At 42.9% G+C, this 26,982-nt stretch overlaps 1 protein-coding gene across 2 annotated transcripts in view; it reads right to left on the bottom strand.

Moving 5' to 3' along the window:
• Positions 1 to 667: 667 nt before the first annotated feature.
• The window catches only part of LOC146189837 (fatty acid synthase-like), a 62,609-nt gene continuing 36,294 nt past the window's right edge, over positions 668 to 26,982 (bottom strand). Inside the window, exons 16-25 of one of the 2 annotated variants that reach the window (XM_084604597.1) lie at positions 23,434 to 24,664; positions 22,638 to 22,792; positions 17,858 to 18,067; positions 16,015 to 16,344; positions 11,141 to 11,260; positions 8,731 to 9,086; positions 5,404 to 5,757; positions 3,660 to 3,903; positions 2,073 to 2,315; positions 668 to 1,271 (exon numbers count right to left, since the gene is read on the bottom strand). In XM_084604597.1, the coding sequence (XP_084460723.1) occupies positions 1,057 to 1,271; positions 2,073 to 2,315; positions 3,660 to 3,903; positions 5,404 to 5,757; positions 8,731 to 9,086; positions 11,141 to 11,260; positions 16,015 to 16,344; positions 17,858 to 18,067; positions 22,638 to 22,792; positions 23,434 to 24,664 (3,458 nt within the window). In that variant the 3' untranslated portion in view covers positions 668 to 1,056. Of the gene's footprint in view, positions 1,272 to 2,072; positions 2,316 to 3,659; positions 3,904 to 5,403; positions 5,758 to 8,730; positions 9,087 to 11,140; positions 11,261 to 16,014; positions 16,345 to 17,857; positions 18,068 to 22,637; positions 22,793 to 23,433; positions 24,665 to 26,982 lie in introns of those variants that run through there. The other variant, XM_084604598.1, reaches the window with a different exon arrangement.

Raw genomic sequence — 26,982 nt, 5'->3', positions numbered from 1 at the left:
AGCGATGAACGAGCTTGGGAGATATGGTGGGTCAAGCAATTATGTTCTGTAATAGGCACACATGTCAAAAAGCCATACAACCACACGCACAGACGTCCCAGCAGGCGCAGCATCTATGGCGAGAATGAGTAGGCAGGCGATGCGAACCAGCTATTATCCCCGTAGAGAAAGTCACTCTTGACAGTATGGCTTGACCACTCACACCTGGCACACTGCGCTCAGAGCTGGCTCAAGGTCGCGGCGACGGTGATGAATGCACTTGGGATAGACGGTGTAGGAGACTTAAGCTCTAAAATAGACACACATACTAGCATACAAGCATAGCTATTGCTATGGAGGAGCCAGACAGAACCGGGCTGTGACGTAGGTATGAGCACTCCGAGCGATCTCAATATCCCGGCGGTGGAGATGAATAACCTTGGGAGACCTGTTGTATTAGAGCTTGCGCTATAAAATTATCGCTTTATTAGGTTGGAATTATTCCTCCTATTCGGCACGCACGCACACTGTCGATATCACGAGAACCACTAATTCGCAATGTTGTCTCAAGGAGCTGTGATCCCAGGTTTTTCCGTGCTATCGCTGTTCATTTCACTCATCTCTAGCAGCTTGGAGAACGTAAGCTGCTGGATCTCTGACATGGAGAGTGTGAGGTCATGGTCTCGCTCAAGTGTCTGCTGCACTTCGACGCCCATCAAGGAATCCATTCCTAGTTCTTTTAGGCTCAAGTTAGGGTTCACAGTGGACGATTCATTTACACCTGAAAGGAAGAATAACCGCAAGCGTATAAGTTAATTTAATATTAGTCCCTCTTAGGCAACCTTTCAAAGCATAGCTACTGCTATGGAGGAGCCAGACACAACCGGGCAGTGACGTAGGTATGAGCATTCCGAGCGATCCCAATATCCCGGCGGTGGAGATGAATAACCTTGGGAGACCTGTGGTATTTGAGCTTGCGCTATAAAATGATCGCTTTATTAGGTTGGCATCATTCCTCCGGTTCAGCACATACGCATGCTGTCGATATCACGAGAACCACTAATTCGCATTGTTGTCTCATGGAGCTGTGATCCCAGGTTTTTCCGTGCTATCGCTGTTCATTTCACTCATCTCTAGCAGCTTGGAGAACGTAAGCTGCTGGATCTCTGACATGGAGAGTGTGAGGTCATGGTCTCGCTCAAGTGTCTGCTGCACTTCGACGCCCATCAAGGAATCCATTCCTAGTTCTTTTAGGCTCAAGTTAGGACTCACAGTGGACGGTTCATTTACACCTGAAAGGAAGAATAACCACAAGCGTACAAGTTAATTTAACATTGGTCACTCATAGGCAAGCTTTCAAAATTGCCCATGAAGACTATAATAAAACTTTAACTGTACTTTAAAGAAATAAAATGGTAAGTTCAAGAAGCGACTTTTATAAAAGCCACATTTCCTGCTCGGTGAGTTAACTTTGGATGATTTTGAATTACCACAGCAAACAACACACAGAATAGATAAACTAATGTCCAACGCTTTCATCGCTTCGACAAAGTAAAGTTATAAAGGTGCAAAGTAAATAGGCTAGTGGCGAACTTGAAGGTAGAATGATTAAAATAAACAGATAACCTACTGAAAAAAACCCTATGAGTCACAATAACCTCATACAGATTTCTCATATTAAACTCATACAAATTTCATACAATCTCGTATATTTTTCATATGCTGAATGATATTTGTATGAGATTATATGAGATTTATACGAGTTTAGCATGAGTTTAGTATGCGAAATCTGTATGAGGTTATTGTGACTCAGGCTTTTTTCTCTAGGGTAAGCATAGTCAAGGGGATGTTCTTAATAGTTTAGAAGATTTCCATGTCGATGCCTAAATTTGTCAAGATGATCTAGTTCCAAGAGTCACTCCGCCGAAACACAGTATGTTTGTTACGCAACGCAGTATGTTTGTTAAGTCTCAGTATTTTACACAGCGTACATTACTCCCGACAATGAAATGCTGATGCCCTTAAAGGAGGACGTGTGACAACTTTAAATCCAAACTAATATCTAAGCGCGTAAGTCCGCCGTGGCCACTTACCAAATATGTGCGCGATCGTCGCCACTAAGCTTCTTGTCTTCATCGCTTTGTCTCCGCCCGTGCACGAGCGCTCCGCCTTTACTACACTCGACACGACGGGACACCTCTGGCAGAGAAACTGGTCCAGCACGTTCATGCAGGAGCTGATTTTCTGCGACGTGCAGCCAGCCAGCTCCACATCCCCACCCGCTGTCCGGTGCAGCACGCCTGCCTCACCGATAGCGCCCCACTGGATGGCCAGCCCTTCAAAGACAATGCGATATTTTTGTGAGGTTGATGGGTCTAAAAGTTACTGTTGCAAAAATGTTCTTTTTATGAAGAAGGCTTAAACCACCTCACACAAACGGTATTCTTTTTTGTTTACAGCCGTAGCTGCTAGACGCCATTTCGTGAGATGTAAGCTGCACTCACTCGCCGTTGCCGTCGTCACGTAGAAGTGCCAAAAGAAAGACAGGAGCACAACATGACAGGACAGAAAAGACGAAACGCGTGCAAATTATAATGCCAATTGATCTATTACGTTACAATGAAGGCTGGAGGAAACAAGATGGTAAAGTACGGCATTCATGGATTGAATGCTGCGCAGGCAGGTCAGTATAGACACGTTGGCTTAATCGCATGAAACAAGCGCGTCAAGCACGTTATATAGCTGTGACTGGACACCTTATCTTGCTGCTACAGTGCTATCGATGGCCCCGGACTTGAATATCATGGGATTGCGAAGCAAGGGCGCTTAAGCTAAAGTACAGCGTCAGCATCGAGAATATCCTGCTGTGGAAGTAGTAGGCGCTACAAAATAACACTGCATACTTGAATACCACTGCGCTGCACATGCAGCTCACCTTCCATTTTTCTCCCTTATTTACACGTCACCGGCGTCAGGATTTCACAGTGGAAACTCTCGAACAAGAGGCTAATCTAATGAAATTCATGAACTTCATTCATTCTGTAAAATCGGAGTCAAAGCACCTCAATCCTTTCTCACCCAACTCACGTCAATCACTAAAGGCAGCATCACGCCGCAGAAGCCGGGGTGTAATAAAGTCGCACTAAAACAAAACGCCATTAGGTAACAAAAGTTTAAAACTATTATAAAAAGAATGTATTTGTGTTTTCTCAATGTACGGCCAAGCGATATAACGGCTTTATCGCCTAACGGTGATACTGCCTGAAACGAAAGAAATACGGGTTAATACGACGAGATGTACATATCGTCTTGTATTTTATTTTTTATTTGTTTGTATTGCTTGAATTTTCTTACAATTTTCAACTGTTATCTTAAATGATCACTGCTTTTCTCTAGATTTGATGCCAAAATAATCTTCATAAATACTCTGGAACTTTTTGAAGTTTTCTGGTTCAGAAAAGCTAAATTATTTTAAGTGCTCCACTTCTTTCTAGCATTCTTTAAGACACAGTCTGCATTAGGATTTCAAAATTTTCGTATTTCTTTTTGTGCCTATGTTAGAACCACAGCCCACTTGCAACCAATCAATTTGCTGATAAGCAGCGCAAAATGCGCCGATCCATTCAGTAAGGAAGCTAGAGCACTTTTATGTCAGAACATGCTTGAAAGTAGCAACTAACCGGGCAAACCATCAGCGACTCGGCTCTCACAGATACGCTCCATAACTGAGTTGGCGTAGCCATAGTTGGTCTGTCCGGTGTTGCCTCGACCGCATGACACCGATGAGAAGACGACGAAGTGGTCCAACGTGGGGCAGAGATTACGGGACAGTTCGTCGAGTAGCTTGGTACCGTTCACCTTTGGTTTGCATACACGTTCAAACGACTCTGATGTCTGGTTTTCAAGCAGGCCATCAGAAAGAACCTGCAGTGAATATCGAAGGTGAATAGCGGGCAATACCTTCTCAAGGACTTAACCTGTTTTGTCGCGATTGTTTTCATACTATAAACTCTAAACTGCTGAATAACTTGTACTCAAACAATAAAGACATGTGGTTGTCTACGTTGAGAAATTCCGGAAGACATCTAAATCCAAAACCATGTCCAGTTAGGAAACTATTTGGTTTAATATTTGAAATTATGTTCTAGATAGCTGATGCAAGTACACGCGCAAAGCAGACACTGCCATACTGAACAGCCACTCGATGTATCACTGTTATCAATGTGCCGCTCTACATATCATTGATAGTAGCGAGTGTCATAAAATGATAAATTCAAGCCAGAGAATACGCCCATCTATATTTATTGAAGGCTTTGTCGGCTTGAAATGATATATAGCCTAATTTCGTCAGTGTAATGCGCCCTTTTTTGTTTTCTGAGAGATGCGAAGAAGAGTAAAATTAGACTAGGATGTCCTACAGGAACCCTTATCTTCGCTTGACCTCTCCTTGTTGAATGCAGCTACAATGAACGAAGAGAGCTTGCAGGCTAATATTCGAGCATAAATATGCCATCTGACCTGCTCAGGTATGTGCTGTGGCAATATCTGCATATATTCATTGAAAATGAAACTGTCACCTCAGGGCGCTCTGTCTATGGGTTATACTTGGTGATGGAAGTAATGAGCTCGACCATTATATTCTTTATTGCCTATTCATAATTTTTGGTTTTGTTTGGTTTGTGGGGTTTAACGTCCAAAGCAACTCGGGCTATGAGAGACGCCGTTGTGGAGGACTCCGGAAAGTTCGACCACCTGGGGTTCTTTAACGTGCACTGACATAGCACAAAACACGGGCAGTCGAACGCTCAATGTTGTTGCGATATGGGAAACATCGACCCTGCAAATGATTTGGATGTATTTTGTTCGGAACCCAATGTTTTCGTTCCTACAAAATGTGTTTACAATCAACCGCTAAATCACATTTTGTTTCGCCGAAAGGTGACACACGTTCATCATTGCATCTCTTTCTTTAGAAATCGGTGGTTAACACACGAAGCATGCTCATTTGATATATTTGAGTCGATTTGAGTTTAGCTACAAAAATAGATGTAGGGACATTTGTGAAAGAGCAATATTGAACATCTGTATAGCGGATGTTATCCTTCCTTCAAACGACGCGATTTCAAGTCTGAAAATTCTGAAGGAACGAAATGAGCTTGCATTTAAGCTTCACACAAAAATTAAGCGCCAACTAATGCCATTGAGGTTGGATACGTTACCAAAGAGCTCAGTATAGAACACTATGAGAGAATGTTGGGGCATGAACCATCAACTCGGTTCACTCAGGTAGGTGAGCCGTGAATGAAAATTGTCTCCTGAAATCAGGTCTGTAACGCGGGACGAAAGCTGCAGACATTTTGCGTAAGCTAGTTGTCACGGCCCCTTCAGCAGTAGAAAAAGACGACACACAACTTTTTCGCTTACCAAGGCGAGATTGAAGATCGCACCGACCGGACCCATGGCCAAAGCTTGATCGATGATTTTTCGAGCTCCTTCCGAAGTCGAAACGTCCGCCTTGGTCACGTGAACATTGACCCCTGTCCTCTGCCAGCGATCAATATAGAACTTCTGGTATTTGTTCTGCACGCCCGAGCGAGAGCTCAGTAGGAGTTTTCGGCATCCGCGGCCCACCATCCAATCCGCCAGCTCAAGGCCGACGCCTCCAAGGCCACCAACGATGACGTACGATTTGTGCCCATAGAAGTAAGTGCGTGCAACTGCCTCAAAGGTTACAGGCGATGCGGGGCACACTTCGCGAGGGCTCTCTTCTCGACGAACCTGCAAAATACAAATATATTTTGCTTCACATTTATTCGTAATCGAGCTGGTTATGCTTCCTTATAACGTGGCGACCGAAGATTCTTGTCTAAGTGGAAAACTAGTATTACGTAAAACGTTCTTACCGTCCATCGAACCATTTTTTACATTGGTACGATTGGCAAGCGTTTGTGTTCAATCGCTTTAGTTTGCAACACTGGCAAGGAAAATACTACGAAAAGTGTAATTTTCACTTGCCAATGGATGGTGCTCATTTATTTTGAGTCTACTAGCTATTTTCAGTGCTTCCCTTCTTTCTAGTGTGATAGCGAATAAGCAGGCTCAGGTCTCGCTTACTTTTATTTGCGGAAATTGTTTAAGAATAGCTCTTTCCTATTCACTTCAAGCATCAATCATCGTAATCCTCACTCCTCCACTGATATTGAACAGATGAACAGGCGGATGTTAAGTAAGGGCGACATAGTACTGCTAGTTCATGGTGACAATAACATAAATTTAATTCCGTCCATGCGACAGGGGCTCCAAAGAAGGGAAAAGATGTTAGAAAGGATGTGCTTTATCAGGAGGGTAAATAAATAGCAGGCGGAAAAACTGAAAAAGAGGAAATACAGTGGGCGCTGCCATGCACAGGGGAATTCGTCGAGGTTAGATTTCGTCTACGCGTTAAACACAGTAGGATATATCCAGTGATAGTGGACGTGATAGCTGAAACACGCTAACTGCAGTCAAATGTTATGGCCATTTGCGTTGACATGTAAACAAGTTAAAGGCAGCATAGAGGCCGTATTGACATCTTCCGCATTGCACTATAAATATATAACTTCATACAACCGCAACAGCAAATATGTCAGTTAAGACCAACTTGAACTCATCATCCGCGTCTCGACACTCTATATATTGTTCGATTGTCTTCTTTTGCTATTCTTTTGCTATTCTTTAAACGAGTTTGTATCGCGTTTAAGGAAACCTCTCTCCTGTCAGGTATTACATATTTCTGTCCTAGTAATGACAAATACAAATGAAAGAGCAAGTGAATCGGTTCAAGACCGTTCTCGCCACGTGCCGCGCTGCGCCTATGATAGCGTGATAAGAATGAATACGGACTGGCTGTGGCTCCGGCTTGGAACAACCGACCTGCCCATTGTCGCAAGGTGGCCAGCCAAGTCGCATCGCCACCCAATAATGGCCCCCTTATAAGTGTTCGTTTATGGGGGCTGCAGTGGGCAAACGTTTTCGGTGAATCTAATTGCCGCGGCTGTACCAGAAGTTGTACCATAAGTGTCGAAGTCGAGCTCACTCAGTGAAAATTTCGTTAAGCGCGAGCAAGCCCAAAAAACGTTTCATTTTGGCGAGAACTTGTTTCCATGATTTCTATAGCTAGCTCACGGAAATTTAGAAATATTTCTTTGAAGCAAAACTTTTGTGAAGTGGCGTTTGTTGCTGTGAGGCTCAACTGTATTTCCTTGTCAAGCCAGCAACAGGGCATTTCGGTAATAGCAGCGAAAAAAAAAAAAAAAGAGAACGGGACGAAGGAAGAGAGAAGAACACACGGATCTGTCTCTTCCTTCTTCCCTTTTTTTTTTGCGCTGCTTTCTGCAAGGTGATCTGCAACCAACTTGCCCAACAACACTCTTTGATCCACTAACAGGTGCAAGACGAATCTGAATACCCTTATCCTGCTCTTTCTCATTCCGAGTGAATATATTAGCAAATAGAGATAGCTTCATTTATTTCTAAAGTGTTTGTCGAATATCATCTTTGAAGGCGTATCTAACAAAGCCAAGAGGTCCTCGAATTCCCATATCTTTGATCTTTATACCGTATGGCACAAATTATGACGACGACTTCTTTAAATATATCCGGGTAGCATTTCTTTACTTTGTGACATCGCTGCATTCAGCTGCATAATTATGCGACTTTGTTTTTTCCAGCATATTTCACTAAATAATGAATACCTATCTGCAGAATACTCGTGTCACGGACACACTTTGATATTGTGGATCGGGATGGCAATATATTACCATCTGTTCAAACATTTTATCTGATATTCAAAACAGTGCCGATCATACGCTCTCGGATTATTCGCGTCACTCCACGGGTACTTGTAAAGAAAAAGGGCTTCAGCTAAGTGACTTTGAATTAAATAGTGTTTGCTACGGAACATTTCAATCGCAATGTAGAGTGTATTTACCTTTCAAAATCCAGATTATTCTCTATATCACACATTTTTGTTGCCATTCGTCCTAAATATAGTTAACTAGTATATTCTATTTCTGCTTGCCAAAATTAGTACTCAGTGGAGCAATTGATTCTAAAAACCTATTTCAAATATTCCAGGAATTTATTCCAGAGAACCCAAATAATTTTTTTTTTGTTTATTACTTTACTGCATTCTCTACATGTGTTTTGGGGAAACCACGATAAAATAACAAAAATCTCCCATCTGCTTCAAAGATTTCATAATAAACCAGATAATATAACCATTGGTATTATATTTTGTGATATTTGTTCTTATCATTTATAATTACTCTCTGCACGTTCTGAAAATAAAGTAGTAAGGCATAGTTATTTAGGCATCTTAATTAGCGTAGCAAGTGAAAGGCTCAGGGATTGAAATACCAATAGCCTGAGGCACATGACATTGAAAAAACTTTATTTTGCTCATTTATGCGAAAATATTAAGAGATACGCTGTGATTGCCAGCCTCCCTGCCGCAAAACATTCACTGCCGGCTGCTGCAGTTCTGAAGTTGAAGCTAACGAAAGACTTTCAAGAGAAGGCGGGAAAATCACCCTCCCGATCTCGAACAAAGAGCAAGGTTTTGTACGTGGCGGCAACGATTGCAGATGATTCTGGTCGCCATTAAAGAAGCTTCATGAAAACAGTGTAAGGCACTAAGAAATGTTATATGTTCGTGGCAATACCAGCACTACTTTTAGGTAAAACACAAAAAATCCCAGAAACTTGCAATACCTCTAGAACCACTTTGCCTATGTGTTTTCCGGAGGCCATGAATCGGAACGCTTCCTCAGCTTGGTCCCATGGGAATTTAGTCGTTCCCAGTGGTCGCACCACCCCTGAGGCGATGCCCTCTTGAATGAGTTGTCGGACGCGTTGCCTGTCCTCCACGGCAGATGGCTCGTCGCTATGCAGTGTTTCTAGCAGAATGCCTTGAAAGGAGATGCCCTTGAGAAACACGGACATGCCTAATGGCGAGTTCTTGGACAGGTCAAACTTGCCGATCTCCAGAAATCGGCCCTGATTTGCCAGGCAGCGCACGCTTGCTTTCAGCTTGTCTTCGGACAAGGAATTGAGGACGAGATCTACGCCTGTTGTGAACAATATGGTGAGAGTAGAGATGATATAAATGAGCGTCACAGATAGAATAGAGTTGGTGGTGCTAAACGCAAGTCAATGGCCATCGCCTGAACATAATTAATGTGTAACTCATTTTTAAGCTCTCTTGAAGTCGGATACACCATAGAATTTTTTTCTGGGACACGAAGAGAGGCGAAAACAAGACACCCTCTCCAAACGTCACCTAGTTCACTGGGGTTTTTCAGCAACCTAAATTCAATTTCCTTCATTATCGCTGTTGTTTTTCTTATCAACAAGCTGATGAAAACGCATAAATATTCTTAAAAGTATGTTTTAGTGTTTCGAAAATATATCATAAGAGGTTTTTCTGTCCCCTCCTGACGATCTCAGAATATCACAGACTTTATTTATTTATTCCCAAAAACTGTCAAACTGTGGTAGGATATTTACACACAGGGCACAAAAGCCATATCATGTCAGACAATATTTGAAAAGATTTTTAACAGAAGATATAGTAATTTGTAATAAAAAAGAAAATTGCAGTTACAAACGAATAAATAAAACGCTTAGTGTAAAGTAATAACCATGATGAAGCGCTGTTAGATAAGCAGCGATAATGACTCATAGTAACTGCTGATATAAAAAAGGCAACTGAATGAAAATGTATTATTGCGCATAACACTGAAAGAAGAATTTTGTACAGTTTGCAAGATATCAGGTACGCGTATACTGATGAGGTATTTATTGGCATAAACATCCAAGAATTTCATTGGAAACAAGTTCTCCACAATCTTTATAAGTTATTATTCTTGTGTTGAGCTGCATGTATTGAAGGTTCTAAGTTGTTCCACTCTTTCAATCTAAGATTAAAAAACAATTGCCGACAATTACGTTACTTCCTAATGCGAAATGTTTGCGCCGCTCTGAGCTGCTTTAGCTTTTCGATAGATTGAGGAAACGATTTCGAGCAAGACATGCATTACAATTACAGACCACTGTTTTCATTTTTCACACATATTTCTTCAAGGAACACTCTACTACAGTTCTTGACTGTAATGAAGGAAGCTTTGTGGATCGGGAGGTCGTGGGAGGCAGCGCGTGAGCCCATTGGAACGTTGCGCGGCGAAGAAATAGCAGCAATTGACTCATGCTTTTGACAGCGCTCGCGCGTCAAGTCAGCGTGGCTTTGTGTTTAGGCTTGGAATGCACGCATCGTGATCCGCTGATGCCAAGCCGGCGCTTCGGCGACCGGAGAGCACCGTCGCCGCTGCGCAGGAAGAGGGATGGGGGGGGGGGGGGGAGGGGGGAGGTATACACACAGCGGCGAACGGTGGCGGCAGGAGCGCGTGCAGCAACTGGACAACACTACGGGAGAGGGGGAGGGTACACGCGGCTAAGCACGCGCTGCCTCGGCTGCGGAGCTGGTTACGAGGGACGACGGCGACGACGCCGCGAAATGCAGGAACGGGCGCCAAAAAGCTGTGCTCTAAAATAATTGTATAAAATGGTCGGAATGGCAAGAAGTTTCATTTATAGGTAAAGAATGTTTATGACGTGTGAGTCTTTTGGCTGCGAACAGGATAAAGTGGAGGCTCGTGTGCTATAGGCTGCGACTCAAGTAACCCGTGGCGCCGACGACGACGACGAAAAAAGAGGCGATACTCTGGCATTCGGCTGAATAAACTTACGCCTACAGTATGTAAATATTCCCTTTAAGGCGATATTACACAGGCAGTCAGTAAAGTGAGAAGAGAACCGGGCGAATAAATGGATTTTGATACGTAGACACTGAACGCGTCGGCCATCCTCTCTGCACGCTGCGAATTCACGCTGACACCACAACACACGAATTGGTGCTGGTACCTTAGGCGTGCTAGTAATCCGCGTTCTTCTTGGCATAAAATACGAGCTTTACTAAGCAGGTTAGTTAGTGAGTGATTCATTCTTTATTGTTAAAATATGCGCCTTACAACCTCCCTTTTAGTCCCTTCTAGTTTGTGCATGCTTTCGTTAGTTGCTGGGAACCATACGGCATTAGCATATCCTATTAACTCAATGCACCTACCTCTTCCATTCGTTTGCTGCAGTACGAGTTCCTCGAAGGATATATCCCGCGAACTTGCAATGTTGTGATCTCTCAGCTCTTCATAGCGCTGCTTGAGAAATTCCCGCTTTTCTTCGGAACCTGAAAATTGATTGAATGGGCGTAACAAGCAGGAGGTTCACACTTTCAGAAATAATGTTTCACAGCCATCCAGCATCAATGCATCTTCACAAAGATACTGTATGCTGGTCTCGTTTAATATTACAGCACAAACGTTCAGTGGTAAATTTCAGAATTTGTTTGCAAACCTCTCTTCAAAGTGAAATAGATAAAACAAAAAGCTACAGTAAATTGCCTGAGCTTGTCATAAACTCCTAAAACATAATGGGATGAATTTCTGTATTGAAGGTGCACATCATTAGTTATTACGTGTAATTAGAAGCAAAATATCTGAGAGCATAATAATGGACGACTGTCTAATTCTTTCACCATTGTGTAACATGTTAGCTTTATTCCCTATGTTGCATAAAAACCATTTTTTTTCAGCAAGTAGTCACGCGGAAAGCTCAATTTACAATTAACTTGTTACATGGCACTAATTACAACCAATTAGATTCGCACCATGCTACCTTGTAAAGCGCAGTAATCAAACCTTACTGCAGGTAAGGACAAACGTGTAATGCTGTAATTGGAACTACCTTGTTGCATGGCTTTAACTATGGCGAATTAGGTTCACACTATGCTAACTTTTGAAGCGTCGTAATAAAATTCCACTGATAGCAAGGACTCAGGCAGAACGCTCTATATACAATTATCATGGTATAGGGCGATAACTATGGCCAATTAGGCTCAAACTATGACACCTTGTAAATCGCAGTAAACTAATCTTACTGCAGGCAAGGATATACGCAGAACACCCTACCATTATTGCTGCATGGCACTAATTACGGTCAGTTACGTTCCCACTAGGCCACCTTGTGAAGCGCAGCAAAGAAACCTCACTGTGGGCAAGGGCCCGCGAGGAACGCTCTATTTACATTTACCTTGTTGCATGGCTTTAAGTACGGCCAATTATGTCCACACTATGCCATCGCGTAAAGGCCAGTAATCAAATTTTACTGCAGGCAAGGGTCCACACGGAACTAATTGCCATTATCTTGTTGCATGATATTGCCTTCGCCATTAGGCTTATAACTTGTGAAGCGCAGTAATGAAATCTTACTGTTGGCAAGGACCCGCACAGAACTCTCGAATTACAGTTATGTTGTTGCGAGGCACTAATTACGGCCAATTAGGTTCACTCTTGGTCAACTCGTGAAGCTCAGAAATAAAATCTTGCTTTATGCCAGAATTCGCGAGGATCGCTATAATAACAATTATAGCGAGGATCGCTGTAATTGCAATTATTGTTACATATTACTAACTACGACCAGTTATGTTCACGCTATGCCCCCTTGTGAAATGCAGGAATGCAATCTTACGGAAGGTATAAACCACGCGGACTGCTCTAATAGCAATTATTTGGTTTAATGGGACTTATTGCGGTCAATTAGGCTTACACCAGGCCACCTCGTGAAGCGTAGTAATGAAATCTTATTGGAGCAGTTATCAACCCGGAACTCCATAATTACGCTAATGCACGCAAATGCAATATTAAATGCAAGCATGAGATTCTTCAAACCCGTTTCAAAATATTTATGCTCCTTTTGGGCTAAGCAGTTGTATGCAGATTCAGCGCTATCCCACCTTTCCTTTCAAGAATAGCTATCGTTTATTTCGATACTACGAGGATCGCCCCTGACATGATTAAGGATTTTCACCGCACGCGTGCATTTTGTAGAGTGTCAACATCCCCATGATATCAGGGAAGGGTCAGTGGTCACACGAGGTGCTCTAGAGCTTTCAATTGCTGGGCGCACTGACGGCGATGTTGACGAATTTTGAGACACCACCTCTATTTTGTTATGGATCGAAAGGCAATGAAGGGACTTGGAGTGGCCGCACTCGCGTAGGCCCTCATCTCTTATGTCATATTTCCTCTTTTCGATTCAGGCGAAACTAAGATGAGTCCGTGAGCTGTGCGATGTGAGTGCACGTTAAAGAACCCCAGGTGGTCGAAATTTCCAGAGTCCTCCACTACGGCGTCTCTCATAGTCTGAGTCATTTTAGGACGTTAAACCCCACAAACCAAACCAACCCAATCAATATGTCTTCCTGTATTTATCGGCTTACCCCCTTATTACACGTTGTTGAAGGACAGGGGAGCGGATAGGGGGCAGCCTTGTAATATTGGCATTGGAGTATTTATGCCTGTCGGGAGCCTGGCTGTTAGCCATTCCTGGTTCCCGCTTTTAAGGTCTCCATCTAGCCCGACCAGATCGGCCACTCCATGTTCTGCTCGCCAGAGCAGACGCCGAGCTAAACACAATACGACGGGAAGGCCATATGTCATAAAAGATAGCTACGCTACGTCGCTACGACAGCAGACAAGACGGCACCCTCCTCTCATCTATCATTCCCTCCGGCACTAATATAAACCATTTTATTCGGACCATGGAGACTCCTTGCCAAAATTCTCAGCGTACCAACCTCATATATATCCGATCATTGCAAAGGGTGGGAGTTCTGGCATACACTTTCTTTCAAATCACTACATGTTCTCACAGTCAACGCACCGCTGATACCTTCAGCTGCAGATCACGAAAATCAGTCGCTAGCAGAGGGTAATGCTATGAAACAGAAGGAGAAGCGTTGGCTCTAAGCCAGCCGATAATATATTATTCGCCCTGACAGTATACATTTGTATTCATCGTTAGCCAACGCCTCCTAGTATTCAGGTTGTCCCGGCTAAATAAAGCCATGATATAAAAAATTCCATTTTCTAGCAGAGTGAAACAAACTGTTAGTATAATTTGGTCTATAGTAGTTTTCGTTTTCCAGATTTAATTAGCAACAAATCGTAATTAGCCTGGCAATATCTATAGCGATCAGAAACAGCCTGCGAATTCAGAAGTAGCAGAATGACGGCAAGAACCCCTGACTGAATTGTTTGGACCAAGCAACCGTTTACGTAACAACATTCGTCACTTTCTTTGACTTTTAACGGTAACTAGCATACGCAAATAGTTTCCACGTGAGAGTAGTGTTGATTCACTGTCCCAAGAGGCGTCCAGAGGACAATTTTTTTCTCTTGATTGTACTCTCCGTGATGGAGCATTGCCTGTGTATTGCTCGAGGGATATCACATGGTAGCCGAACCATTCCAAGCGACACGTCCCAAACCTCGAAAGCGAAATACCAAAAGAGACAAGTGTAACTTTAAAAACGTTTGTCGCTGATAATCGCCTGTATTAAGGAGCCTGAACTCTCAAGGTACAATATTATTTCCGCTATTAAACGGGACACCTTCATGTCACTGGCCTTTCATATTAAACGTAAATAATGAAAGCTGACCACTGACTGCCACTGCAAAACGCTTAGAGTGATGTATAAATTGTCTTTACTGAGTGCCCTGGGCATGTAATAAGAGATTTTGCGCACTGACAAAAATACTTCGCTTGTGATGTATTTCTATCAATGATCACTGACACAGCCGCACGTTCAGTTTGCAAAGAGCACGAGTGCATATGCGAGCCATCATGTTACGTGACGTGCACGTGTTCTACACTGTAGCCCCATTTGGGCAGTGCATTCGTTTGTCGCTGTTTGCCTTCAAACAATAACTTCTCTCGTCCCACAAAATTTAATCGAAATGAAACCTCATCGATCGAAAGCTACGAGGTTCATATATATCATCAGTCAACTTGAGCTCTTTTATCTCAATCGCCTTGATTCTGAGTATTGGCCTAACTATCCAAAAAAGTCACTTTTGTCAATATTTGGAACAAATTACTTCAAAAACTGCTTTGTTTGCTACGTTAAGAATATTTTTGAAAATTGCCTACAGGAACAGAGAAAGCGCGGAAAAACTAATTTCCACCTAGGCTCTAATTGAGGTTAATGAAAAACATTTTCTAAAACGTAACAATGTTTTTTTTTATTTTAGTGACCCAAGGAAATGCGACCAATTCTTATATCAATTCGTTAATGAACTCCCATTAAAGAGCAATTCAAGTGAAATATTTTAACTAATATCTGAGATAGCATCCTTTCGCACAGATCATTTTTTTTTTTTTTTTCAGACGAGCTTTCGCTTCATCACGAGAACTTTTGAAACGTCCCAGAAATATTTCTCCCGAGCAAAATACTTTAACGAATATCCTTTCTTACAACTGCCAACAAGCCACCCCCTCCCCTTTTTTTTATTTAGAAGAACTGGCTGTGGTCGCTTTTTGGGTTGTGGATGATTCGCATGGAATGATGCAGCTTTGTTTTGAAGCATCGAAATATAACTCCATAATTATCACCTAGGTGCAAACACTGTGGACAACGGTATTACAAAATGACGTATTTACAGGTTCCTATTTCTCATTTTCTTTCTCAATCCAAGACTTAATCATTCATTTATTAACCTTTGCTTGGTAATTACTTTGAAGAAGTAAAGATACTATAGGTTAGCTTATGACACATTCAACTGCCCTCCCTGTGCTTCACTAAGCTAGGAAGCTTGGGTTTTCTTAACAGTTTGTTCACACTTTGCTTACACTTTGGATTATGAATATACCGCAGTTAACAAAATGCAAGTAGTAAACATAAGCCGGGCGTCCAAGAGGGTGGTATTAAGTGCTGCCCTCTGTGTTTTTTGCGTGAACTGACGCAATTCATAACTTTTAGAAATCGTTCATTAGGTTAAAAAATGTCGAAGTTATAAGGAAGTCTACGATCAAGCCGGATATTTCAACCTTCAACATGGAGTCTCTCTAAACAACGAACTGGCCTCAGTATACAGTACTAACCGACAGTGGTGAAGACGGTGCACCCCATGGAAAGGGCGATGGAGATGGCCGCCTGTCCAACACCTCCACTTCCGGAGTGGACCAGGAGAGACTCCCCGGGACGCATGTTACCTCGTACCAGGAGGGCGTAATAGGCAGTACAATAGGCAACGGGAACTGTGGACGCCTCTTCAAGACTCCACTTGTCGGGAACCTCCCAGAGCCAGTCTTCATCCACAGCAACTGCTGTGGCCAAGCCCTTGGCAGGTAGCAAGCCTATTACCCGGCGCCCGCGACAGTCCTTACCGGAGAACTCCAGGCCAAGAAGGCACTCTGAGGTTGCCGCACCACCTGGTTGTAGTGCACCGAGCAATGTCACAATTACTAACTAAGCGGAATGGTTTGTGAAGACAGTTGTCTATTATGTTCCAGCCGCAGTTTGCAGCTTGTTAAAGCGGACTTGGATGCCTCCCAAATTTTAAACGATAATGAATATCCTTACTGGTTTTTAACAGTTTGCTTCAGTCATAAGATAAAAATCTGAGTAAGTGAAATGTATTTAGCGCTAATAATAAACATTAATAAAAGGTACTTAGTCACATAGCAATAAAGCATATACATGATATTATTCACTACTGTGCTGGGTCTGGTACCATTCTTTCCGTCTCTATTTGCCTCTGATGTAACTACGAGAATAATTGTTCTTGTTGTTTCACTACAGGATGGTGTCAATTCAAAAGAAAAATATTGGAAGAACATCATTGGGCAGACAGCGCTAGAGGTTTCCTAGGTTGCTTTCTTGTTTGTTCAGTTAACTTCAGGTGCTGCATGAATGCGTAAACTGCCATTCACTCTTATGATCCACGTTTCTGAGCCTAGTTTTAGATGTAAACGCAGAGAATAGTCACAAATATAAACCTGGCTAGCATGTAAACCTGCTGTGATATAAGGAGCCCTTTACGCTTCGTTTAAATAATATATAAGCTTGCATTCATCACCGCTAATTTGAGGGTAAGAAGGTTTTAACGTTTATTTTAGTTTCGAGGACAGGGGCAGCTGAATTATTCTGGGTATATTTGGCATCCACAATGAGCAATGCCGCCTACTTTTTATGCTGTCTTTTGTCATATTTCAGTTCAACATTTTAACATTGACCACATGCGCTTCTCATGCTTATAAAAATCTACAGCGGCCAACCAACCACAGGTTACAGTTATTAGACTATCGACCGTTTCCAATAAATAATGGTTTAGTATGCTCTGAAGGTAATCCGTAATGGTCATGTCTCGCTTTGAAGGACTGAATTGGGCGATGTGCAGAAAAAAGTGAAATCCAACGCTCTGTTAACATGCACAACGCTACAAATATACAGGGACAGTACGAACCACCATAATGAGGCTATAATGGCGAATTATTAAGCATTTAACGATTCGCACTTAACCGCAGAACTTATCTATTTTCGAAGCGCCGATATTCGACACGAACCGTCGAAAACAGGCATGGTTGAGAATTAGACAGAAGCTCATTTTTATAGCATATGCCTGAAACGTACTGGCTTTTTAAATTATTTTGGGGCTCCCAGTAATCTTGCCTGCTATCCTTGTGCTTGAAGAGCTGTATACATTTCACTTAAGATACGCAAAGCCACAGAACAATTATCCCTTTAATTTTCTATGTGTTTAGCGGGCAGGTCGTAATCTATACAGAAGGCCACATCCATATAATCAATGATTTCTTGCGATCATTTTAATCACTAAAATAGATCCCATTTTTCCGTTTACCGAAAATGAATGAAAGTGCTCACTAGCCAATGCCACTTCGGAAAGGAGAAAGTGCTCTTATGTCCATCACCCTATGCACTCACCAGGTAGCGCGTCGGGAGGAAGCCTCCCTGTGGCGATCATAACATCGCGAAAGTTTAGTGGAGAGTAATAAACACTGCAAAGAAGCGTGTTGCTGCCGCTCAAAGGTGAAGAGCAGCTCAGCGGAGACTCTTCCCACTTCAGGCTGGACAGGTCACCGCGAGTACCAACGTTCAGTAGGGCGTACTCCGTTGCTCTCTTCGGGGCACCCTCTGCAGAGAGCACAGGTGAATTGAAATAGCAAAATTTTGCCTAATTGAACGAATTCTTACTCGAAACAGCATAGAGAAGTGATGGTAAATACGAATCGTAGCACGCGATGTCGCTTCGAATCTTTTCCAGCGTGAGCTCTACTACACTCTGTCTCACAACCTATTTGCAGCATTGTAGAAGGTAGCGCTAGCTCTGTCGTCTAAGCAGAGCTGCAGGAGCCCAATAAATACTCTCCCAAATATTTCATCAGTCGAGAAAACCAGCTACACAGATATTAAAAATACTGCGACTGACATTCTTAAGTACGAAGTGTGTTTGAATCAGCCGATAAATGAACATATTGAGGGTAGAATTAAAAAAAAATACTTTTCCAGTTGGTAAAATTACTTGAAAGTTAAAAACGAGTAATATCGAGGAGAAGTTGTAAAAAACATTAGGAGCCATATTTTGGGGTCAACGTTGCTCGAAACTGCAAACTCAGGAAACTCATTAAACAGGAGAGTGGGAATACCTCATGGGCGTCGATGATAAACAAGCTAACAGCTCATATTAAGATGGAAATCGGCTTCCGTAGCCCCTGCATGAGAGTGGCCGTAAAGACAAAAAATTAAGTTTCGCGCGCCTCCGTTGCGATCACGCGGCGAAGCTGAAACCACGCATAGGCGTTGCTGCAGACCGGGCAACACCTGCAGCTAATAATTAGGTCTGCTTAACCATAAATATAGAAATCAGGTTTAGGGCGGCGGCATCGTTGCGATCACGTGGCAAAACCGAAACCGCGAAAGGGCGGCGTTGCCACAGACGGGACGACATACATACACACACATATATAAATCTTTATTATTAAGGATGACATGGGGCTCAGAGGGGAAGGGAATCGGTTAGGTGAGGTTGAGGGCGCCAAACTATAAGATGAAGTCTAGCAGGGCACTAAGCTTGCTCTTGGCGTCGGTAATAGGAGCTGTGCAGTCTTCGTAAGTCCGGATGTAGTGAGCAGATGTGTAGCAGGCACGGAGGCTCGCCGTGCTGGGACCGGTCCAGATCAGGTACTGCAGGTCAACGGAGTCAGCAGGGCAGTTGGGGCAGCCGATCCTGGTTCGACGCCATTAACTTAGGATGTCCGGTGTGTACGCTGCACCGGCTCGCGCCTTATGAGTGAGAACTTGGGCCGGGCGAGAAAGGCCGGAAGGGATTTGGAGGAGTAATATCGGGGACAAGGTCCCTCAACAAACCCCTCCGCTAATGTTTAAGCCGCGTGATGACAGAATCCGGTATGATGAGGGAGACTGGAGAACAGTAAGGGTGGTCCGAGTAGGACGGTCCCACATCAAGGCCATGCCAGCGGTCTTCCTCTAGCTGCGCGCCAGAGGCCTCGTGGGAAGTCCTGTTCCCGATTCCACGCTGCAGCCAGGAATCAGTTCTATTTATCTGGCTAGAAGGCAGCGCAATAAATTTCAATCGCTTGTTGTAAGTCTTAGGAGGTGGCAGCACCTCCCAGTGAGCATGGATCGTCAATAGGGCGCTAAATTTCAAACGGAGGATTGAAACCGTACTGGTACGGCAAAGACCTTGCAGGACGTTAAACTGCCTACATACATTCACGGCAAAAACTCTTAAAAGGTGAATACTTAAAACAGGTACTGACACGACAAAGCGGAGGCCTGCTGCGAGGTTGTGAATCGCCTTCTTTCGAGAATATGGCGCTGACTAAGAAGGCAGTGTCGCCCATGTAGCATGTGTGTCATCTTTGCAGCCAGTGCGGAGCAGATCAAAATTGAACTCTTTCATCAAGAAGACAGCAGACATTTCCCTAGGTTTGAGAGGGAACGCACTACCAGTGGACCATACAGACGAGGGAAGATGGCAGAGTATGGTCACCTAAAAACGCTCTCTTTGAAAAGGCCGTGCACGAACGAAGACACTAGAAGGTTTTGACCTGAAAATTTTGCAGGAAGGTTGTGCACTACTTTTTACGGCGAGAGAAATATGGTTCCTGGGGAAGAAATTAGCCCCATGGTTGTTCAGCGATTCAAAAAAGACGACGCGCTATCGAGCGTACACACAGCGACGGCGCCAGGCATGCAGAAGAAGCTTGATTTTCCGTAGAATAAACGCGCTTGGAGTGTGCTGCCGATCGAAGCGACGCACACTGTGCAGTTTCATCTCCGGTACTTGTGCAAGATAGTTTAGCTGCGACATCTTGTTTTGCATCCCACCTGCGTCCACATACGGCAGCCCTGGACGGAGCAGGCTTCCTCAGGCAGGGGGCGCACTGTCGTAAATATGCGCACATACACTTGGCAGAAATGTTGAAAATAACTCAGACGTGACACCAAACGAACTGATACGAACTGATGTTGACAAAGAAAAGTTGGTCCAGTCGCTTAAACGGACTTTCGGGCGTCCGATAACGAACAAAAAACAAAAGATGCCTGAGTGCACCTGCTGCATAAAAAAAAAGTTAAATATTAGTATACCTTTATTCGCATAGATAGAGCCACATATAAATTTACCCGGATGTAAGGAACAATCGGGCGTAGGAAGAGAGTTATGTAGCGCACTCGATTCTGATTGGCTCAGGGCGCACCTACCTTTCACAGTGCTGTAAAGAGCTTGTGAGACAGTATAGCTACATTACTCAAGGTCACATTTTCCGTTATTCAAAATCATGTGAGCCATGGTTTCGAAATAGCAGCCCAGGGTGACCATCGCATAGTAACAAACTATATGTAGAACGTGACCATTGTGTACCATGCCATATGACAAATGTAGTGCATTACCGCGTGATCACACTGCAAGTTGCATAACAACACCTGCAGCCTATAGAGGCTTTCCAAATTGTCCAAAGGGCGCTGCGATATTGGAGACTGGACTGCACTCAAAACACAGGAAAAGGCTGAGGATTTTGCCCCCAGCCTGCTTCACAGCCCAGTCAAACCGGTTTCTCCCAGGGTCGTGAAAAGGTCTATTAGCGGTGCGTGAGTGGCGGAAATGAGACCTTTACTTCCGTTTCGCTTATATCGATATGTGGCAAGCATCGAGGGTGGTCCCCTTAGTACCACCATTCTTATACAAATTATTGGTCACCCGTATGGCATAGAAGGTTTGGAGTGGTTTCAAATAATTCAGCGGCTCACGGAGCATAACACTGCTAGTTGAGTAGGATATAGTCTGCCTGAGGTTCGCACCGGCTACCTATGCATATCCTATGCTTATCTCGAAATGCTCATTGTAGTCGAGCCCTTTGTCGTAGGACGTTCCAAAGGGTGTCAAAACATTCGTCGTTTCGCACTGTACACAGTGTCAAATACAACTGACTCGTTTCATTTAGAATATAAATTAGGAGTATACCGGATATACGAAAGGTGAATATACACCGTGACCATGCATTCCGGATATAACCATAATAGGTATGTCACATTAGTGCAGAATCTATTCACAAGATGGCGCTACTTCTGTTCCGACAGATGGCCTAGCACATATAGTTTGCCCCTCCCGGGTGCATATATACGACCGCACTCGTCGCTTCTCCCTGCCACGTGATGATGAAATTGAAGCCTGGTGCCAGCCCATGTGCGTGAACGTTATATCGCTTCCGCCAGGTAGCTTCCGATGATTCAGAAGAATTATTGCTTGATGAGATTACCGAGCTAATGCGAGATAATCGATTGCTGCCTCAGCATAGGATCATTATTTTTTCGAATGTCTTGAGATTCTCATGTTTTTCTGTTCTATCGGAAAAAACTTCTCTTTACCGTTAAGTGAACATAGTGCACGTGCTTTTTTCAATTGGTTTAGTTCGGGTTTTTGTTTTGCGCATGCAGGACGCCTTGCATAAAACATATCATTTAGCGTTGCCTAGTAGTAATGGTAAGCCCTTCTCACCGGCAATAACATCATAATATACATATAGATTGTACTCCCAAACTTAGACACTATTTCATAGTAGTCATCTGATGACTAAAGACGTACAGGTTAGAGGCTTGCGATTAGTGAAAATCAAATTCAGATAAGTGTGTGCGCAAGTTTTGCAGCATCTCTATACTACTATAAGAGTTACACTTCAAAATAGATGCTTCAATTAGCCCCAGACGTGCGGTTTCCTAAAGGCTAAGAGTTTATGAGCCTAAATAAGTGCACCTCGTAGCCAGCTGTGTATTCAGACCCATCAGTTCCTGCATAGCCTTTCGCTTGTGCTCTATTAACATTTCACCCTTCTCAATAAATTACTAAAGTAATTTTGTTTTTCTAAACTTATCGAACAACGCTCTTTCATATGGAATACTTATTTTGCGTCAATCAATCAAAGATAGGTCGACCTTCATTTCGTTCTTCCCGAAATTGATTATCAATGCCTTGCATAGCCACATTTATTTGCCACGACTTCTTCAAAATGTTTTCCGCAGTTGCTAGCGCGGGTATTAAATACGCCATTGTTCATCCCTTATACGAGCCACTGCAGTTAACGAGACTTATTACAGTGCTACTTAAAAAAGAGGGTATGTACTGAACGATGGTTAGACCTAGTACTTGTTTCTTGATGTGAAGAAACGAAAATTGCGAGCTCACCTGAAAACATGGTGAGGTGCCGAAATGAGCCCCACCTTCCATCACGGTAGACATTCATCACAAGGTCTCGCTCGAGCAATTCTTTGAATGTCTCATCATCGAGCGTTAAGCCCGTATCTTTCTCTGACGCCTTTAGACTCGCGTCCAAGATACACCTAAAGGATGAGAAAAATATCGCATATTACATAAACAGTGGTTTCATTACCACATGACGAACAGAAATCCTCACGATTAAGCTTGGCCTTCCTAATCTGATCTAAAATTGAGTAAAATAGTGCTGTGAAAGGTTTGAATAAAGCACTTTATTTAGTCAAAAGCGAGCTTGACGTGGATATGGCGGTCTGCGCAACGTTCTAAATTGTCCAAACATCTCACTGGAGTAATGTACACAAACAATAATGCTTCGCGAATGTAATTAGGCAAATTATCAGGAGTACAACTTAAGACTTCATTCATCTCCCATCATAATAATGGTCATTGAAATTTTATCATCGATTAAGGCTTCATTGATCTTGATTCCGAAGATACGAAACTACCCTCGTCTCGCGGGCTTTCTCAATGATTGAGATCAGACCGTCAAACCTTCTCGTCAGTGTGCGTAGCGAAGAAAGTACCTCTGCCACTCGGCCTCGTCACGTGTCTCGTAATATGTTAAGGCGTACAGCTCCCTGTTAGTAAATGGATTCTAACATATCTGCCTTTTCCACTTTTTCTTCACTTCCTGATTCAGCCAAGCTAAGTCAATTATCATTTAGTCATTCAGTCAATTACCGGATTTACGTTTTGTGGGTCTCACCTTACACGATTGGCTCCAGACTCCTGAAGAAGGCAATTCATGAAGCCAATCACACCGCTTACGTTTTTGTCGTTGGCAATCAACCACAAGTTCTGTCCTGTGGGTTTCTTTTGGCACTCGACAATTTTAGTCTTCAGCGTCTCAATCCAGTCAAAGGTAGCGTTGTCTGCCCTCAACACTTCTTGTTCGAGGATGTTCCCGATGGCACTTTTTTTTCTTAGCAAAAGCAGCGCTGACCAGCCGTTTGACTTGAGACCAACAAGTGTAAACCCGTAGTCTCCGAACATTGACACTGCTGTATGCATATTTACTGCATATGTGTTCGTCTGAGTGTCATCTAGCGTCGATAAAAGTGCCTCGGCTGAAGTAAAGGCGGTGCGCATACAAAGTAGCACAAATGCGTTTTCCTTGCACAGAGTGGACATTTGTAAAGCCAAAGTTTCAAGGTGGTTCGAGGAGCTGGGGAGGATGCATGTTACAAGTAGCTGGGCCTGAGGCAGGTCGTTGATGGTGGTTGATGATGGATTCCACGGGTATCTGACCACATGTTCTGATAAAATCTCAGTTGTGAGCTCATCTGGACGCGGGTGGGCCAGTGCGTATTCAGCCTTGATCAATATGCTAGACAATGGAAGAAGCTCGCTGACGCGGGGCGTTAAGAGTAAGCTGCTCTCTCCGCTTGCTAGTTCTAACACATGAATCCTGTTCCTACTGGTATTTTCCAGGACGACATCAAGAAGAGGTCTCAAGTAACTTTCTTCCAGGAGCGCTGTGTTGAGGATGTCTTCGTCAAGGTCTTTCTTTAGTGTGGTCCACACGTACTTAACAGCTGAGGTGAGTGACGAACCTTCGTCTTTCACTTTCGACTCAACAGTGCTGAGAGCACTAATGAGACCCTTCTTTTCTGGCGTTCCTTCCATGTGTCTGTCAGATATTTCTGAAGATGCTTCACTGGAGTCCATAACAAGTCCAGACACCTTAGTCGCTTCTTCCCTGCCTGCCTCAAGGATGCGCCTGGCAGTCGCGCTACAGACGCCAACATATTCCTGTAGACTAGCTTCCAGCTCCTGTCTTGCTGCTTCATCGTCGATGTAAGGAACGAACTGGTACTTTTCGAGGCACGGGGTCTGTCTTTCGCTGCGACTCGTAGCAGTAGTAGACTTGAGAGCTCGAATGACTACTCCTCCAGCACGACAGGTGTTGAGGCAGCTATCGTATACTGCATGTACTCCTGCAGAATAGAAATTGAACAAATGTAGTCTTTATAAAATGTTTAAAGTGGAATTAGTGCACTCCACAGCCTTTAGTACGGCTCTCTCAGCATTCGCAAAAGTGTTCCCGTTGGAGAGAGTGCGACAAAATTTCTTACCCTCGTTAAATTCTGGGAATGCTTTACGAGGCACACCTTGTAGCACAGAAGCAAACAGCATTGAAGACAAGAATGCACACAAGCGTGGTCATTGAATTTTCTGATGTGTTCATACATTACTGTTATCATAAACCGTTATCTATACATGGCTTACTGCGCGTTCATAGCTACAGGAGAGATGAAAAACATGAGAACAGTCACTAGATAGCATGTCGACTTTCGATAATATGTTTATATGGAACTAGTTGGGCTGCCATTTTTTATATCACTCTGATGTATATGCCTCACTTCTAGTGAATTTCGTTAAGCTAAGAGATAATAGCTCACCTGATAATGTGATCGTAGGAATTGGTGTCTGAAACAGCTCTTTATTGCCTACTATCTATAACGCCTACCGCAAATACCAAGGCTACTGGCGTGCCTACTGTTTAGGTCTAGAAGAAAAAATGGAACATGTATATTTCAGCAAGTCGAAATGTTTACTTTCAATGCCATATATTTAAGGCTCCGTTTCGCCGAAAAGCCTACGTCGATATTGTCACGGTTGAAACTCGAAAATTATCAGAAAGCAAAAAAAAAATAAAAGGTCTTATTCACAGAATCAAATTAGTGCCTTCCGCTAAACATTATGGTGCCCTCCCGTTTTTTGATGACTCCTTTTCATGTATCCAAGACCTCACAATTTCATAAAAAGGTATTTTCAACATCCTGTTAAAATATATGTAATGAAGTCCGCGAGGCCGACAAAATCCTAATTTCATTGTGCGGGTGATGCATCTACATCTGCCCCTGCTCATTGACAGGGTCGTCCACGTAAGACTGAAGCCGAGAAGGTACAGACGAATGCAGAGGCGATGAGGCTCAGGCGGCGCGAAAACGCCGAGATGCGAGCAAGAGATGGACAGCAGCGCGCCAGTAGCAAACCGAGTACCTGAGCTATAATGAAAGACGGACGAAACGCGTAGTATTTTGTTTTAAGAACTCTCACGTTCTAAGGCTGAAGAGCAAGAGAAGGGAATCAGAAAGTGACGTGGAACTAGGCCCGAATAACGCTATTATGTTCAGTTTTTAATGGCAAATCTTAAGTGTCCCCTCCATTTTTTTTATTTTGAGAAGCATGAATATTGGAAATTGTTTTACGCCAGCATTATCATCGTAGCGAAAAGCAACTTAAAACTTCTGCTGACCCATGAGGTATGAAATTATTATGTGCGTCAGTCAACCACAAAATGCGTTACTACGAAATGAGATAAGTATTTATATGGCTGAAACAGCAGGTCGAAGCAGCTTTATTGCCACTCATTTAGCTTCAAAGCCACGAAAACATATTTTTACACTCAGCGTGCGTTTGTTTGTACTCTGCTATGCCCTGCTTCCTCAGATATCTTCGCGTCAACTTCATTTGGAACCGCGGTAAAACCGGCTATTTCTGATGAGTTCAGGAAAACTTTCTTTATATAATGAGGTATTAATAATAATAATAATAATAATAATAATAATAATAATAATAATGATAATAATAATAATAATAATAATAATAATAATAATAATAATAATAATAATAATAATAATAATAATAATAATAATAATAATAATAATAATAAATTTGATTAGGGTTTTAACCAGCATTACATGAGTTGCCAGCCAAAGCCGCAGTGGGCTCGAAGGACGGGCTGACGTAAGACAACGCTGATATAAGATATACCGAAATGAACTAATAACATTCTTACTAAATTGTTACTAATTTAGTCTTACAGATAACCGGAAATAAAATATTTTAGTCCGGGTTATTTGGACAAATAGACCAGGAGTTTTAACTACTGTGGATTTGGAAATGGCAAAGCATGAACAAAAGATACTGTTAATGAATGTGGCGCAATAGAACTTTGTAAATTTCTGAAAATATCGCTCACATATATCAATCTTTAATATAATTTTGGTGCTATTTTGGGCCGTATATTAAACATGATACTCAGGGCGCCTTTCAGAAAGTTTTCACTTAATTAAAATTGATTGCAGCCGGCTATACCCTGCACATAAATACAGCTGGGCAAACAATCTTTCAAGGGCATATGATATAGTTTGTATGAGATTTATAAATAGCAACCCAAAACGTTTTCAGCAGTGCTCTTAAGTGTTAGTACGTGCGGAATTGCGGAAGCATTTCTTGTATTGTTGCC

Source organism: Amblyomma maculatum, chromosome 5, assembly GCF_055883805.1.
Source record: "Amblyomma maculatum isolate TAMU_Amacu chromosome 5, ASM5588380v1, whole genome shotgun sequence".
NCBI lineage: Eukaryota > Metazoa > Arthropoda > Arachnida > Ixodida > Ixodidae > Amblyomma > Amblyomma maculatum.
The sequence above is the reverse complement of the archived record's forward strand: the minus strand, read 5'-3'. Positions and strand labels throughout refer to the sequence as shown.